Source organism: Lupinus angustifolius, chromosome LG15, assembly GCF_001865875.1.
Source record: "Lupinus angustifolius cultivar Tanjil chromosome LG15, LupAngTanjil_v1.0, whole genome shotgun sequence".
Lineage (NCBI taxonomy): Eukaryota > Viridiplantae > Streptophyta > Magnoliopsida > Fabales > Fabaceae > Lupinus > Lupinus angustifolius.
The window spans coordinates 12,896,768-12,915,631 of NC_032023.1; the positions used below are offsets into that span (position 1 = coordinate 12,896,768).

The following is an 18,864-nucleotide window of genomic DNA, read 5'->3' on the forward strand; positions in this document are numbered from 1 at the left end:
TTTTTTTGGGTATGCGATTCCATAGAAAAGTACATGTATGCTACTATACTAATCTAGAGCTATGGTTCAGCTTGTCTTTATTAGTGATTAACTTCCACACATTAATTATCCTCAGTATAGGGTGTGTATGCCTTTGGCAACATTCCTTCCCCCACTTGCTCAATTCACCCTTTGTCTTTGTGCTAAACGTCACAACCCAGTCTCTGAGCTTGACTAATCCAAAAAAAAAGGTGAAAACTTTTGGTTCGCGCAATACACTTTTTAAGCCAATGCTTATCACAAACATGTTCAACCCAAGACATATAGTTTTGTTGGCTTATTGGATTTGTAGCATATGTCCCACACATTTGCAATAAATCTTCCATTATTGGATTCGTAGCTAACACATGTCCCACACCCATTTGCAATAAATCTTTCCATCAAGTTTTGTGGAAGCAATTGGCTCAGAATTATTTAGGCCCATGCATGACATAGCCTAGCCTCCAAGCGATAAGAGTAAGAGTACAATCATCAAAATATGCTTATATAGATGTCATTTTAATCTACACAACTTGATAAAGATCCCATGAATAATTTTTGACCTTTAATCTATTTTTCACGGTTTGCTCATTTCTACATGTTCTTTAAAACGGAGATGATATATCATAATGTATAATTCAGGTGGAAGGAGTTTGCATTTTTTAAATATGCCGATTTGAGTTCAATCATATGAATCTATGATTTATGCATATGATTAAAAAATTGTTTAGAGAGATTAACCCCAGATATCTTATCAGAATGATATATCATTTTATTTTTCTTATATGAATGTTCTTAAATAAAAAGAAAAAAGATGTATGTATTAATGGTATATGTGTTTTTTACATTGTCACTGCATCATATACCATTTATATAAAATTATCATTGATTATTCAAAAAAATAATTCAAATTAATAGTGAATAATATAATGATTGTATATAAATCTCTACATTATCGGTACATAGATATTGCACTCAAACAATAATATGGAGGTGATACATATTTCTCCTAAAGGCACGAGAAGCATCTCCTAAAAACAAACATGACAAATTTACCCATCCACATCAAGTTTATTCTATGTTATTAAATCATAAATATTTTCAAGGAATACATACACACTATACATTGATTGTTGGGGGGCTAACTCATGATCAAATTGACTTTCTCATAGTACATGGAACTTGAAAATGCAAAACCACAAGTAAAGGCTATAGATCCAATCCTTTGCACTCAATTAAGATAAGGAAACTAATTAATCAAAGCAAATGGCTTTCAACAAAGTGGAAGTCAGTGCTGAAAGGAGAAGAAAGTACCCCAAAATCATTGTCCAGGCTTTGAAAATCAGTACATGAATACACATTATCTGCATTATGAGATTTCATCTTTGAGGGCACAATAACAGACTTGTATTGTTCAAAATCCTTCAAATCAGACCACAGGGTAGAATCCAAGTTGTCTATAAGATCACTTGGCATGTCTTGTTTGTGATATTCTTGTTTTATAACTGGAATTCGTGAGCAAATAGAAGGATCTTTTTCATTTGGCACCTTTGAGTCAGAATTGGAGTTCATAAGAGTTGAGTCCAAAGTATCAGAATATGTGATCATTTGTGGATCCTTGAGGGTGTCTTTGCATGTGTGTATGCCAATGTACGTAGTATGGTACATGTCTGGATTCTCTTGTACTCGTTGCACCTGTTTCTTTGCACGGCAACCTTGATCATACTTCTTAGAGCACCTGAAGTAACTCCTGCAGATTCTCGGCATAAAGGTGAGTTAGAAAACAAGTTCTAAAACAAAATATCACAGATTCACAGGTTCAACAACTCACTATATATAACCACTCCCATTTATGAGTCCTAGTAGTTTAGGGTATCAAATGTCCTAATTAAGTAAGGAATTAAGGCTGTAGGGATGTTTGTAACACCTGAAAAATTGTCTCATAATGTTTTTTCTACAACTTTAAGAGTATTTGTGTCCTTATTTTATTTAATTAGGATTGTGCATTTAGTAAAAATAAAATTTAGGGTTTTGGAATTGTCTTTTACATGCATTTACCTCATCCCAAAAACATCAATTGATATATATATATATGAATCTCACATTGTCATACCAATATATATTCTCCTTTTCTATTCTCTCATTTCTTCCTTTCATACTTAAAATCCTCGAATTGAACAAGGTACAGAATAGTATCATCCTCTGTGACCTAGCATACTCTATATTTTGTTGTTAAGTTCCCAATATTTTAGAATTTCAATTAGCCACCTCTCATTGTCGTGTCATCCTTCTGGTTGGCCTCCTTCTCCATTTCTAGTCATCCATCTAACAACCATTCTAGCAAGTCCACAATCAGAATTGTTTGTCATTTATCCGTCCAATGGCATCAATTTTGACATTTTCCAATGGTAAAAAAATAGCATATATGGATTTACACTAACCAATGACTAGTGAAAATGGTTTAAGCCTGGTTTTCACGTTACCCTCAAACTATAAACATTATCAAGGTAGTCAAAATCTTGATCCTACTTCTAAGACGTACATGGCCTTACAATCCCCGACCCCCATCTCGTGCTCGATCTCAGCCTTGGGATGTCTTAATGGAATCAGGTGGAATAGTCGTGTGGGTGCATAAAACTGGAGGAATCGACGAGCCCACTAATCCCTAAATCTCTCTCTACCTCGAATCTCTCTCTTGGCCACTCTCTACATCACTTTTTTTTTTAATGTTAGCATGAGTCATCTGTTAAAATATATATATATTGTATCATGTAAATAATAGTGTATGTGAATATGTGAGATTATATGATTGGGTTAGTTTTAACTCTAGTGACTCACTTCTAAGAATAAAAGGATTAGTTGGGGTTAGTTAGTTTTTGTTAGGGTGGTTAGTTTTTCCAATCTTTATATAAAGGATTTAATGTAATTTTGTATTTCATCAATTCAATTTTCAATTCATTCATTCAATGAATGAAATTCATATCTTGTTTCCACTCTTGATTCTTAATATGGTATCAGAGCAATAATTAATTTTTGATAGCTTCCGTTTATTCCTTCTATCATTCCAAGATTCAATGTTCATCATCATTCTCATTGATGGTTTATTTTCTGTCTTGCTAAAGATAAGAGAAATTGGTGGCAATTCTAGTTTCAAGTGGTTACTATGAGTGCCTTATTTGCAACTTGTCTATGGTTTGGGAGCACTACTTATTTCTGCATCAATCTTGCTAATGGTTGGCCAGGAAGAATGTGTAGATTGATTCAGTCATGGCAGAAACATGATTTCAAGGATAACCATGATTAATTCATATGTAGAAAATTGGTGCTTGTTTTTTTTTTTTGATAAGCAAAATATATTAAAAATTGACACAAGGGGTGCCAACCCAATTACAACTTACAGAGAAGAAGAATACAGGTATAGGGATCAATACACCATTGTGCAAAAGTGTAAGAAAAAGATCCCAAATTTTTGGAAATCCACAACCAAGATCTAATTTGGATCGAGTCCATGATCTGAATATAACTAACATTTTCCCCCTAAAGATGACATCATTTCTCAACTTCCATATAGACCAAACAACAACAAACCACATCATTCTCCAAACAGCTTTCCCTTTCACGATCCACACAGAGACTCGTGCATCTTAAATGATTCCAAAATCGTATCCGGCAACGTTATTTGAATTTGAAGCCACGAATAAAACTCTTTACAAACATTAGAAACAATTGGACAAGAAAGAAAAAGATAATCTATATGTTCATCATGTAACAAACATAAAACACACGTCAAATCATCATCCCCCACAATATGTCTCTTATGAAGCTCAGTTTTTGTTGCAACCCTTCCTCTAATAACTTTCCACATTAAGCAACAAACCTTTGAAGGAGCACAATTAACCCAACATAAATTAATAATATTACCTAGCTCCAACGTGACTAGACTCTCCTGAGCTAAGTAAGCAGAATTCACCATATAGAAACCTAATTTGTCAAGGAGGAGGTGATAAGTACTTATCAGCGTATATGGAGGAGGTGCTATATGTAGGACAAACACAATGCAAGTTTTCTTTGTTCATGCAAGAACCAAAGAACCATTCAAACTCAATTCCAAGACCGCATAAACAACTTTCCAGAGAGTTCAATTTTAGCTCTACTTTGGCTGGTTGATGTGGCTTCGGTTTACTGCTTTAGAATTGGGTCAAGTTGGAATCTTCAATTAGACAAAGAAATCGTGGGTTCTTGATTCATGATTTGTGCTAGGAGGTTATTAGATGCAAATGGTATGCACATATGTGGGGAGTTCTTGAAAGATAATAATCTTGTATATTTGAGGTGTTATTTTGCTGTAACAACATAGGTTGCATATGTTCAAAGAGTTCAGGGCATCAAGAAAGATGGGCTATGGGAGGTCTTCTAGTGTCATTGTGCTTCTACCTACTAGGGAGTTGGCCAAACAGGTGCATGCTGATTTTGAAGTTTATGGTGTGGCTCCTAGGATTATTGGAGATGTTGAATGACAATCTTTATTTTTCATTCAATAGTTCATGCAAAAATTCTCATTTGGCTTATGGGTTCTCAAATATATGTTTTGTCCTAAAATCAAGACATTATATCTTGACATGAAAGTTAGGGAGAGAACTTTCTATCACATGGATTTTCATAAGGAGAGTTCTAAATCTTTTAGTAAAGTTTCAGAAGGAATGAAGCATTTGCCAATAGTTCTGATATGTTGAAGCCTACTTCAAATGCTTTAGTTAATGAGATCCAATGCAATTTCTCATTCTTATATTCTAATGGTTCTTCTGTTCTACATTGTCATGGCAATACTTATCACCAATTGCCTATGGTTTCTGAACAAAGAGAATGTTGTTCAGTTTATTGCTCCATGTACCCTACCACCAATTACATTCATTTCATTCATACTTTATTTCTTACCCCTCTCACATACACAACTTCATTATAGTGTGTTTTCACATCATTGAAGTATCTCATTAGGATCAAGATTCTGATTCGTGCTCTCTCTTTCATCATCAATGGTCGGTTCACTTCTTTCCATGATGGTTAAGCTCAGATATAACTTCTGTCATGGATGGTTAAACATTGGATGAGTAGCTTCTGTCCATAGTGGTTAAGCAAAGATATAGCTTCTGCTATGGATGGTTAAGCATTTGATGATATAGCTTCTGTCATGAGTGGTTAAGCGTTGTTATTGCTTCAAATCAATCCCAAGCTGGGAGTTCAGAATTTTCACTCTCCAGCTTGAGGGGGTTGTTGAAATACATTGTATCATGTAAATAATAGTGTATGTGAATATGTGAGATTATATGATTGGGTTAGTTCTAACTCTAGTGATTGACTTCTAAGAATAAAAGGGTTAGTTGATGTTAGTTAGTTTTTGTTAGGGTAGTTAGTTTTTCTATTCTTTATATAAAGGATTCAATATAATTTTGTATTTCCTCAATTCAATTTTCAATTCATTCATTTAATGAATGAAATTCATATCTTATTTTTTTCATATTCAACTCTAGTGACCATCGTGGATAGAGAAGCTAAGAGGGTCGTGCGACCCAGTTGCTAAAGACCCTAAATATTCTTTTGGAAATTTATATAAAAATGCATTTGATGGATTTGTTAAGTCCAAGGTCCTTTTTAACCTCAGACTTAAAACTTGTGTAGTTATGTTATTTTACTTGAAACTTGTGTAGTTATGTTAGGTTATTTCACTATTATGACTTATGGGTTATGATATGTATGACTCTTAGATTTAAATTTGTGTTATTTCATATATGTATATTTTTATGAGTATCTTTACTTTGACTTATAAATTTCTATGTGTATATGTATATTTTTATGAGTATCTTTACTTTGACTTATAAATTTCTATGTGTATATGTATATTTTTATGAGTATCTTTACTTTGACTTATAAATTTCTATGGGTATATGGGTGTGTATATATATTAATAAATATGATCTTAATAGTTGTATTATGATTATATGTTTACTATTTTTTTATTATCCTATGTAAAATCTAGATTTTAACTATTTTAATATGTTGTGATGGGAAAATAATGAAAAGACAATTGAAGGCCAAAAAGTGAGTGGATTAAAGCTAATAAGTTATAAGAAGTTAGTGTTTGATAATGATAAAATGATGTAATACAAGTTAGGGGACTATAAGACATAAGCCACTTTAAGAGGCCTCTTAAATAAGCACAATAAACTTGAGGCTTTTAGAAAAATTCTTCTAACCAAGAAAGAGTATATACTATTTGAGTTCAACTCCTCTCCGGTACCGGAATATAAGAATGATATTTTTTTTAAATTTCTTATTTATTTTTAATAGAAAATAACATGTAATTATAACTGTTAAAAAAATTATTTTGCCACATGTCTTAATTCTATTGAATACAAGACTCTCCGGTACTTGGAGAGGATCCGCACGCTACTTATTTATGGTGAAATTACTAAAATATACTCGATGACTATCTCATAGTCATGATGCCAAACACACTATATTTTATACATCTGATATACAAGAAAGATTTTTCTAAACTTTACCTATTATATTGTTTTAAAAACCATTTTGTATTAAAAATTAAGTATCTAATATATTGATGACTAATTTTTTCAAAGTTGTTTTACCTTTTTAAATTACTATCTTTTTATAGTCTTTAAAGTTTAAACGGATCTAGGTTAAAATATCTATAAAGTAAAATATAAAGGGAAGTGCTCAAGCAACCATAATAAGGAAAATTAAGAAAGGAGTATTCAGTTATATACATAGCAAAGCCAAGTCATTTCTGAAGATGAAATCATATATAGATCACTATGTGGCCCATCTTCTTTTTAAAGGAAAGGGACTAACAATAATTATACTGAGTAGTGATATCTATAACTCAAATTACTAATATATCTAAGATATCTTTCCTTGGAGAACATTTAGAAGAAAAACTGAAAATGAGATAACAATAACCTGGGGAATTTAGAATTCAGTATCTCCTTCTGCCCATACTTTCTCCATGCATGATTATCATCAATAGTTTCTGAGACTTTGTTCCATGTTTGTTGAGTCGTCCTGCTCAACAATTTAGGACATGTTATGCATGTTATTTCGTGTGCTATAATAGCTACAGCCAGAGATTATGAATCAGGAAAATATATACTGTACATAAATGTTAAAGAAGAAACCACTTTTCGCAACAACAATAGGAACCCAATTTTCACAACAAAAACAGGAACCCACTACCACTAGAATCTGAATACTTATAGAATTTCTTGCACTAATCAAAATCAGTGGATGTGAATTCACTTTATCAATTCATTGAACCAAAATATTTCAGGTTCAAACTTAAACCTCAAATTAAGCTGTGATTCTTTGTCCATCAAGAAAATCATTAACTATATCATTGGTAGAACTCAATTTGATCCTAAAAATCATTTACATTTATGCACTGTATTTTACTATACCTCAAGATATAATATACTTACATAATCACTCACCCTTACACATATAGTGTTAAAAAAGGTTACTTTTTATTAAACAAACATTTTCCTAATATATTTACCCATAAAAGACAATGACAGACACCAATGTGTCCGTACATGTCTCGATTCAGTGAACCCTCACAGCATACAAAATCACTGAAAAAACATTAAGCTTTGTTGAGTGAAGAATTTAGCTGACAAAGTAAAACAACAGATCAAAGATTGGAAAAGGAGAAAACCTTCTTTTATATGAACCTCTTCGACCCTTCATGGTGGTGGCCAACGTTCTCTTCCTACCCTCACTTGAATCTTCAGACCTGATATCATTGCTGGAATTAGCACCCACCTGTGATCCATTTTCTCCAGAATTAACAATCTGTGCAACCTCATCAGAAGCTTCAATGTCATAAGAAGATGTGAGCACAGAAATAGTCTCAGTGAAAGATCTCAGCACATTAGCCAAAAGTTCTTTAGCTGAGAAAAACCCATCAGAGGCATTAGGGTTGTGAAGCAGAAACTTAAGCTTAGTAGCACATTCATGACCCTGAAGAAGTTCTCTTATTACCCTCTTTCTATTGGATAAGACACTTTCAGGGAAAATAGTACTACTCATTTGATCTGAAAAGATCTGGTTGGTGTTGTTTTCTTTGCAAATTTTGTTATTGTGGATTTGGCAAATAATAAAGAAAGAATTTATATAGCTTTTGCAAATGAAGATAGATATAAGTGAATGGAAAATGTAGAGAAGAAAGGGTGATGTTGAAATGTTGAAGATAGAGAAGAAAAATATATGGAAATTGTAACTTAACTTGGCTTAGAAAGCTAACCATGATGACGTTGCCCTCGTGATGCAATGGTGACGAAGTTCACCAATGAATAGAAGAGTGGTACGTCAAAAATAATTAAAAATGAAGTATTAGTCAAATAATATCATTGCAACACAAGAATAAAATTTTAAACCACAGAACATCCTACACAAAATTTATAATTGTTCCATATGATTTTTATGTTTTTGTTTTAGTATAATGATTTTTTTCATTTTCAAATAAAAATACTTCTCTATAGGTAGATAACTAAAAAAGTCATTATTCTTTTATATGATTTCACATTTAATCCTCCATAACTAACTAGATGTTGGTCTAGTGATGTAAACTCCACTATATCCTTAGGATTAGGGGTGGAAACAGGCTAGGTCATACTTTTTTCGTAAACAGGTCAAACTCAAGCTTTTTGAAAAGCCTATTTAGTTTAACAGCTCAGGCTTTAGGCCATCCAAATAGTCTATTAAGCCTAACAGACCAGCCTATTTAGTTATTTTATGTAATAATGTTCATATTTTATAATTTTAATATATAAGTAATGTTATTATATATGTAATTTTAATATAAAAATGTATACAAAAATATAATTTAATTGTTAGGGTTATAAAAATCTATTTAAAAGTATGCATATTAGTTATTTAAATATAAACATGATCACCTATTTCAATATAATATAGTATAATAGGTCTTTAAACAGGCTAACATGTCAGACCAGACTTTTAAACGGGTCAGGCCTAGGCTTTGAAAAAAAAAATAAACAAGCTAACAGGGCAGGCCCATGCTCCTATATGCTATACAGACTCGACCTGTTTAAGGCAAAGTTTGGTCTGACCTGGCCTGTTTAACAGGTCAGACCCATGCTCCTATATGCTATACAGGCTCGACCTGTTTAAGGCAAAGTTTGGCCTGACCTGGCCTGTTTCCACCCTTACTTAGGATGACTAAAATGTCAATAGTTCGATTTCTGATAGCGAGAAAGGAGCAAACAGTCATACTCCAAAAAAAGATTAGTTCCTAACCCAAAAATAGTAAAAGGATACTCTTAGTGATTCCAAAAGAAACAATCAATTCTCAATAATATTTATACAGTTACTGTACATCCAATTTTTTTTTATAATATCATCTTTCGTTATTTTGAGTAAAGTGTTTCACAAAATTATAGCGTAAATTTTGAGTACTAGTCAAAGTTAGTCACAAATGCCAAATGCATAGGGATGAGCTTTGGAAATTAGTAATCACGGGACAAAAGATTTTGGAGCTAAAAATTAAAAGGCATATTCTTTTATTTATTTTTATATCATAGAGGACAGATAAGTTCACAATAAAGTTTCTAACTATTAAGTTCACAATAATACAGGTTAGCTCGGCCCTATCTGATACACATTTAGCCTGCTAAAATATGGGTTGGTCTGACCCGCCTCTTATTGCTAAAAGGGATCAAATCCCAAGTCTAGCCTACAAAAAATACCAATTCAAACGAGTTGGCCTGTCGGGCCAAACCCATATTATAATCCTTACATACAATAAAGGTTTATGACTCTAATGAGGAGTATGTACGTAGATGGTCCGTGTAGACTTTTGGCTCTCCATTGTTTGTATCACCATGTGTGGAATGTAAGTATTCTTCTAAATCTATCAATAGTGTCTCATATACACCATAGAAATTAAATCCCTTTACATTTGTGCATGACTTTACTAGACATTATTCCTAAATAAACTCATAAATTTGATTTGTACCAACATATTCCATATACCACAATTTTTAGTGTAAACAACATGTATCATCCATAAACTAGAGACAATATATATGTGTGTTGGGGTTTGCTAAGAACCCAGAGAGTGCATCAACATCATCTAAAACTCCTAATCTCTAAAATAATTCAATCCAATATTTGGTCTTCCATAATCATTTCAAATCACTCTATGTTCATCCATTGTTCCTTATGGATGAACAAAAAATGAAATCAACTCAAATCACTCGTTTTTCATCTATCGTTGTTCATGGATGGACAAAAAATAAAAATAACTTTTTTTTATAAGCAAGATAATTGGATTAAAAGCACAAAGGATGTTAACCCAAGAAAAACAAAGAAACAAGAGCAACACTACACAGAACCTAAAATACACAACCAAGGATCTACACACCAATTAGCAAAAGAAAACAAAGTGCGATTAGATTTGGTATAAAACTATAACCACTCCCAAGATTATGGAAGATTTGGATTGAAATTTTTCGGGATTAAGGTTCTTAGGTGGTGTTGTACACTCTTCAATCTGATAAGATAACAATAAACACTTGAGATGTAAAATAAAATATGAAAGAAAAAATAATAAATTTTTTATTATCAAAATAGCAACTTACCAAAATATTATTAGCACTCGCACTCATTTCAACATAACATTAATAAATTTTTTGTCCAAATCTTATGCTACAAAATGTTAACATGTCCATCACTAAACTTATTTATTTTTTAGAGTAATTATTTATCTCTAATTTTTTTGTATAATCAATAATATATTTAATAAATAATAATTTCTTTTGAAATGTGTGAATGTCTCTCTCAACTAATATTGTTTATAAAAGGTCGAGTTTTTAACATTTCAGTTTATTTGAGAATTGAGTAAGACCTTTAATTAATATTTTGTTTTTCTTAGGTTGAAACATATGCACTTGGCTGCCGGAGAAATGATAATTTTCAGTTCTTTTTGTTGATAAAAGTTTAATTTATGCGGCCGATCATTAATTAGTAGGCTTCAATATATTTTTATAACTTTGAGGGACTAAATGCCAAACAAACAAAAAACCAAAAATTCGATGAGCATGGGTCGGGTTGGGACGAGTTAATATTTGTCTTTACCTGATTCTAAATATTGGTCGGGTCACTTTTTTGAAATCGGACTCGACTCTAGACCCGAAACTAACCCGACTCTAAATATTGATAGGGTCAAGCTTTAAACTTGAATCCAACCTAGACCCGATTAAATATAATGCATACTCATTTTAGTTAAAGTCTTGTTAATATTATTTATTATTATGATTATTTAATTTGACATATAAAATGATATATGTATATATATTATTAATCAGGTATATATGATGAAAAATTAGAGAACCAATGATCTTTTCGACAAAAATAGTGACATAACTCTGCACAAATTTGAATAAGGATACATACAAACATGATGCGTGAGTGACTATGAGACGAGTCATGTTTGGTATCGATCCGACCCTAAATATAGACCAGGTCTAATCTCTGACCGAACCCAACCCTAGATTTGATGGGATTCAATTCTATTTAGACTCAATCATGATCAAGCCGTATCAGATGAGTGGGTAATGTCATGTTCTGCTAACCCCTACCAAAAACTATAGCCAAAATTGTATCAGCATTAAATTGGACATAAGCAAAGGATGGAAAAAGGTCATAAATCTTACAATACATGATACTATTGAATAATGATCATCTCCATTAATTGAGAGACAAATTCTTGACTTTACATGTGTTTTTAATGACAAAAGTGTTATTACATTGTATATAAAAGGATAAAAATATCTTACCAAAATATTATTTCCTTTATTTTTTGTAGTATTTACCTCTCTATTAATGAAGATTATCCTTATTTAATACTATCATGCTCAGCCTTAACAAATGACATGAGAAACCAAAAAAAAACAAAAAACTAACATCTCTAATCAAACCACCACAAGCAACTGATAGTCTTGAAGGCAATAACTTTTTAACGTAATTTCACTATATAACAATTATGAATCCAATTGAGAGAAATTGATATATTCAAGATAAGAAAGTGTTAAAATCTTTCTATATGGAAAAATCACAAATTTTGGTCTTATTACACATGATTATAGGAGAGCTGAGACAATTGTTTAAACCGTACAAATTAAGAAACCTTGTTACCAAACCAATAACTTGGAAGGAAATTTTTTCTCGCAAAATTACTGTTGATTAAAGGTTTATATGAGATTCTACCCTTAGAGCAGAGTTATGTGGTGTTGTTTGGGTCTCCGGTTAGCTAGAGAAAGGAACCTTCATAACCCTGTTATTGAGATGGATTATTTCATAGTAGTGGGTCTTATTACACTCTACACTTACAAAAAAAAAAAATTAGTACATTCACAATATATGAGTTTTATATATTATTCATCATCTATCATTTATATTTAATACTGTTCAGAAAAAATAAATCATATGAATAATATATAATATAATGATGCTATATAAATTTATATACCAAAGTGTATAATAACACTCTAAATCTTATTTGTGATATAAGGACGTTGCTCGATAGTGGATATGGAGTAGCAGACCATTTAGTTTGTGAAGATACTTATTGAATCGTTTTTCCCATTGATGATTTTGCAGTTTGTTTTGGACCTTTTAGTGTTCCAGTCTATCGATTGTATAAAAATTATATAAAGAGAAAATTGTATGAAGTGATATATTATCAATATATTATTTATAATTTATATTTATTCATTATTAATGTTTAAAAAAAATAATTTTAATAAATGATAAATAATATAATGACTTTGTATAAATTTTTATATTGATATTGTCTAGATATCATACTCTTATATAAAATATACCCTATACACATGTTTTTTCAATAACCAAAATCACTTAGCCTTTTTTGGTAGAATGGAAATAGAAGAGAAATAGAATGAGAGAAGAGAAGCCGACGAGAAATAGAATTATTCTCTTATTTCATTTAGGGGAGACTTGAAAGTAGGGGTGAACAAGACCCAATCTTACTCGCTCACCCAGTCACCCAGTATGGCCCAACCATGATTGGACCTGAATCGATTCAGGTCTCATCGAGTCTAGGTTCGGGTTAAAAAATTAGACCCGATCAATATTTAGGGCCGGTTATGGACCAAACATGACTTGACTCGACCCCTTCCATGTTCAATCACTCATCATGTTTGGTTGAAAGTATCAATAATTCTCTAATTTTTTCATCATATATACATGATTAATTTATATATAAATATATCATTCTATATGTCAAATTACATATTCATAATAATAAATAATATTGAGAAGACTTTAACTACAATCAATATGCTATTACAATTCCTGGAATACATCTTGTGTGTTTTCTTATTGAATTATGGCTTAATGGAAGCTAATTATATACAAGAAGAAGAGGTTGCTTGGAAAACAAACAAATCAACTAAAAACATAAAGTTAGTTAATCCTAACGGTAACAAAGACTAATTTTATTTTAGGAAACCAAAACTAACTGAATCAAGCCTAAAAATAAAATCAAAACAGAAAACTAAAACCAACAAAACTCAATGGCATTCTGATTGCACTCTACTGTTGGATGCTTGCCGAAGATGGACCAGTGAAAGATCACATATCACAATAGCCCACCTTAAGCTGGAGAATAGATGTCAATGATCCACAGCTTGAAAAGCAAATAATGGAAAGGTTGAAGGTCTAATGGTTTGGTAAGAATGTCAGCATATTGTTCAGAAGATTGAATGGGTAATAGATGGAAAAGATTATTTTGAAGTCTCTCTCACAACATGGCAGACTATCTTAATGTGTTTTGTCCTCTCATGGAAAACATTGTTGGTGGCAATATGACAGGCAGAAGAATTGTCACAGTAAAGTAGTGAAGGAGTTGTAAAATGAATATGAATATGTTGAGTGAGGAAGGTCAGCCATTGTAATTCACATGAGGCAGCAGTCAGTGCCTTGTATTCAGCTTATGAAGATGATCTAGCCACAGTTTGTTATTTCTTGGATTTCCAGGATATAAGAGAATTACCAAGAAAGACACAATAACCTCAGATGGATTTTCTTGTGCCCATACAGGCACCCCAATCTAAGTCAGAAAAAGCCTTGAATTGTAAAGAATATGAAGATGGATAAAACAATCCTTGGCCAGGGGCAGCCTTGATATATCTTAACACTCTAGTTAAAGCCTTATAATGAGTATTTTTTGGAGCAGCCATAAACTGACTTAATTGTTGTACAGCAAAACTCAGACCAGGTCTTGAGTTCGTGAGGTAAAGAAGTCTCCCAACAAGTCTTTTATACATGGCTGGATCAAGAAAGAAAGGACCATCTTGCTGATGCAGTCTTGATGTTCTGGCTATAGGTGTAGAAAGAGGTTTTGTGGAGAGAAAACCTGTGTCTTGGAGAATGTCCAATGCATATTTTCTTTGTGAAATAGTGATGCCCTTGCTGGATCTAGGAACTTCTAGGCCTAGGAAATATTTGAGGGGGCCTAGATCTTTAATTCTGAATAATGCATGAAGATGGTTCTTCACAAAAGTAATTTCATGTTGATCTGTGCCAGCTAAAATCAAATCATCATCATAGATAAGAAGTATAGTAAATTTAGAACCAATAGATTTAGTAAAAAAATGAATGATCATGCTGTGATTGCTTGTAATCAAGAGAGAATAAGGTAGAAGACAGTTTTTGGCACCACTGCCTACTTGTCTGTTTCAATCCATAGATGGATTTGTGAAGCTTAAAAACCTGATTTGGCTGAGAACCAATGACTCTAAGGGGAATCATCATATATACTTCTTCATCAAGCTCTCCATGGAGGAAAATATTATTGATGTCAAGTTGATGGAGACTCCAATGTTGAGAAGAGGCAATGACAAGAATTAATCTGATAGTGGTTAATTTGACCACTTGAGCAAAAGTATCAAAAAAATATATACCTTCTGTTTGGGTATAGCCTTTGGAAGTATTGATACAGTATAAACCCAGAATGGGATATGTACTCTTGTACCTTTCAATACTTCCATCAGCAAGATGGTCTGAGTTTTGTGGAGAATGTATATATTGAAAGGTATTGATGGAAGTATTTTGTACCTTTCAATACTTCCATCAGAATTATACTTTATCTTATAAACCCATTTAGTGCCTCTAGGAGTCTTATCAGTAAGGATATCAACTATGGACCAAGTGTCTTTGAGTTCAAGAGCATTAAGCTCTTGTTGCATAGCCTTGATCCAATGAGGTGACAAAATGGCTTGCTTATAAGTTTTGGGTTCAACATCAATTATAATGGATAGGACATGGTATAAGGCCTTAGGAGAAAGTCAATGATAGGATAAAACATTGGACATATGATGTTTAATGTTGATGTTGGTAGGAGAAGTGGTATTAGTGAGTATATTGTGATGAAAATCTTGTAAATAAGGAAAGGGGTGCCTAACTTTGGTTGACCTTCGAGGTTGAAGTGTGGATTAGTTGGGAGAATTGGTAGGATCTGGTATGAGGGAAGAGCTAGAGGTGTGTTCAGGTTGACAATGTGATGGTAAGGTGTGATCATCATAGAACAGAAAATCAAGATTTGGTTCAATGGGAGGATTAGAGTCAGTTTGTTTATTTGTACTCGAGGTGCTAGCATAAGGAAAAACATGCTCATGAAAAGTGACATGCCTAGACATAAAGGTAGCCCTTGTACTAATATCCAAGAGTACATATCCCTTGGTCCCAGATCTGGAGCCTAAGAAGATGCATTTTTTTGCTCTAGGATCCAGTTTTGTCATATGGTTACTAAGGGTACAGGCAAAACAAAGGCTTCCAAAAACCCTTAACTCATTGAGGATAGGTTCTTTATTGTATAAAAGGTTAAATGGAGATTTATTTTATAGTATATGGCTAGGAAATCTATTAATGATAAAATTGGCATGCTTAACAACATAGGACCAGAAAGGTGTGGCCAATTTTGACTGAAACATGATAGACCTAGTCACATTTAATAAGTACATATGTTTTCTTTCAACAACACTATTCTGTTGTGGGGTTTAAACACAACTAGTTTGGTGTGTGATCTCTAAATCTTGATAGAAGCTAGTCATGTTAAACTCAACACCAGTATTAGTCCTTATAGTTTTAATGGTTTTTCTAATTGAGTCTTAACAAGTTGAACAAAAGTATGAACAAGGTGTCTAGTCTCAGCCTTAGATTGCATCAGAAAAAGCTACGTATGTCTACTGAAATCATCAATCACAGTTAAGAAGTATCTATGGCCATGTATGGAGGGAACACCTAGAGGTCCCCATATGTCCATATGGACAAGATCAAAGGGTGACTTAGTATTTTGTGTACCATTTAAGAAATGAAGTTTGATCATTTTGGCCATAAAACAGAAATCACAAATCAAGGAAGAATCATATTTAACAAATGGAAATTGTTTGGATATAACATGCAAAACATTCTTAGAAGAGTGTCCAAGTCTGGAATGCCACAAATCAAAAGAAGCATTATCACTAATATGGTCAATCATACTATTTACATTGCAAGAAACTTGTTTAGATGATTTTGATGTTACTTTGAGTATGTATACGTCATTCAATGCTTCAACAAGCCCAATCATCTTCAAGATAATCATATCCTGAATAAGGCAATGAGAACTATCAAAGATCAATATGCAATTTAATGATTCTGTAAGTTTATGAATGGATATCAAATTGTATTGAAACTTAGGCAAATATAGAACATTATGTAATGTAAGATCAGCAAATAGTGTGATAGTTCCTGATTGTTTAGCAGTTAGGTGAGATCCATTTGGCAGCTTAATAGTTATATTCCTAATAGGTCTTAACATATCAAAATTAGAGATGAAAGGACTTACATGGTCAGTGACACCACTATCTAATATCCAAGAAGAAATGTTACATGATATGTGATTAGTGTCATCATTTTGTATATTGTCTCCTTCTGTGGTTTTCTGATTAAATTGGTTAACATTGTGTTGATTCCTGCCTGATGTATTCACCTCTGCTTGCTGTAGTACATTAGTGAATTGAGCTTACTGCTCTGGGTTGAATTGTAGGCTAGGTTGTTTACTCTCCAATTGTTTACTCTCTATCAGATTATTTACTCCACCCTCATTGTCCTTAGACTTGTTGTAATTTGGAGGAAATCCATATTTGTTGTCGATACCTCACCTTCGTGGACGTGACGAGAAATGCAAATAAATACAATGGATTCGTCATCGATGTTTTTTAGAGGGAAAACATGAAAAACCAATTTTTGAAAATATGGTTGATTTGCTCAAAAATAGAAATTGAGTTCGGGAGTCAGTTACGGATGAGGAAGGTATTAGTAACCTCATACCGCCCGTTATAAAAACATCAGTTATGTGGATATTTATTCAAAACATTAATTTTACCCTCATATTATTAAACAAAATAAAGAAAGACAAAAAACATTTTTTTTGTGCCTGACAGGGAAATAATTGCTCCTACGTATCTCTAGACGCAATAGAGAAATCAAGACTACATAGTTCTTTCGAAAATATTTGTTTAATCGTTAATATTTTATTTATTTATATTTTTTTTTTTGAAATAGGATAAAATAACACGACAGGGCACGCACGAGTCCCATAGTGTAATACCTCTCATTGATTTAATTATGAAAATGTTAATTTAAGGTAACGCGATCTAGCGCAAGTCCCATAGTGCACTACCTCTCATTGATTTAATTATGAAAATGTCAATTTAAGATAACGCGACATGGTATAAGTCTCATAGTGCACTACCTTTCATTGATTTAATTAAGAAAATGTCAATTTAAGGTAACACGACATTGCGCAATTCTCATAGTGCACTACCTCTCATTGTTTTAATTAAGAAAATTTTAAATTAAGGTAATGCGACAGAACACAAGTCTCATAGTGCATTATCTCTCATCGATTTGATTATGAAAATGTCAATTTAAGGTAACACGACATAACACAAGACCCATAGTGCACTACCTCTCATTGATTGAATTAACTTATTTTAAAAAAATGTCAATTTAGAGTAATGCGATATAGCACAAGTCTCATAGTGCACTATCCTTTATTGATTTATTTTTATTTTTGAAAATATCAATTGAAGGTAACGCGACGGGGCACAAGTCCCATAATGCACTACCTCTCATTGATTTATTTTAAAAAAAACTTCATATTGTATTTCCACATATATAAACATTAGAATTAATTTAGTAAAGAGAACAACATGAATAAAATAACAATTAATAAATAAATAAAACAGAATAAAAAACAATTTAAATAAAAAACGAAAATAAAATAAAAAGAAAAAGAAAATAAAAACGAAAAAAAAACAGAAAACTAAAAAAAACCCAAACAGTGGACTAAGGATTGAGAATTAAAAATGGGGGTTTAGGGTTAGGGTTTTAAAATTGATTTAGAAATTTTAGGGTGAAGTTAATTTGGGGATTAGGTTTTCAAAAATTAAATTGGGGGTTCGAGTTAAATTGATTTGAGAATTAGGTTTTGGGTTGCCATGTGAGGCAAAAATAGGAACCCACTATACTCTTATTTCAGCAAGATTCAAGCATACATTTAACAATAAACATTAACAATGTAAACAAAACAATGAAGAAGAAAGAAAATGGACCTTAATGATATGTACAAGAAGGAGCAAGTGAGTTCCTCTCAACTTCTTCTTGGTTTCTCTTTTTCAATTTTCTAATTAGTGTTAGTGAGTTGCTAAGTTTGGTTTATAAAGGGGGTGATTAGGGTTTCTAGTTGGG

General features: G+C 32.3%; 1 protein-coding gene across 1 annotated transcript; it reads right to left on the minus strand.

Moving 5' to 3' along the window:
* LOC109327372 (probable WRKY transcription factor 70) lies at nucleotides 1,070-8,267 on the minus strand. Its single transcript, XM_019560484.1, has 3 exons — nucleotides 7,745-8,267; nucleotides 6,994-7,095; nucleotides 1,070-1,768 (listed from the first exon to the last, which is right to left on the minus strand). The coding sequence occupies exons 1-3, from the start codon at nucleotides 8,116-8,118 to the stop codon at nucleotides 1,276-1,278; spliced, it is 969 nt and encodes a 322-aa protein (XP_019416029.1). The 5' UTR covers nucleotides 8,119-8,267; the 3' UTR covers nucleotides 1,070-1,275.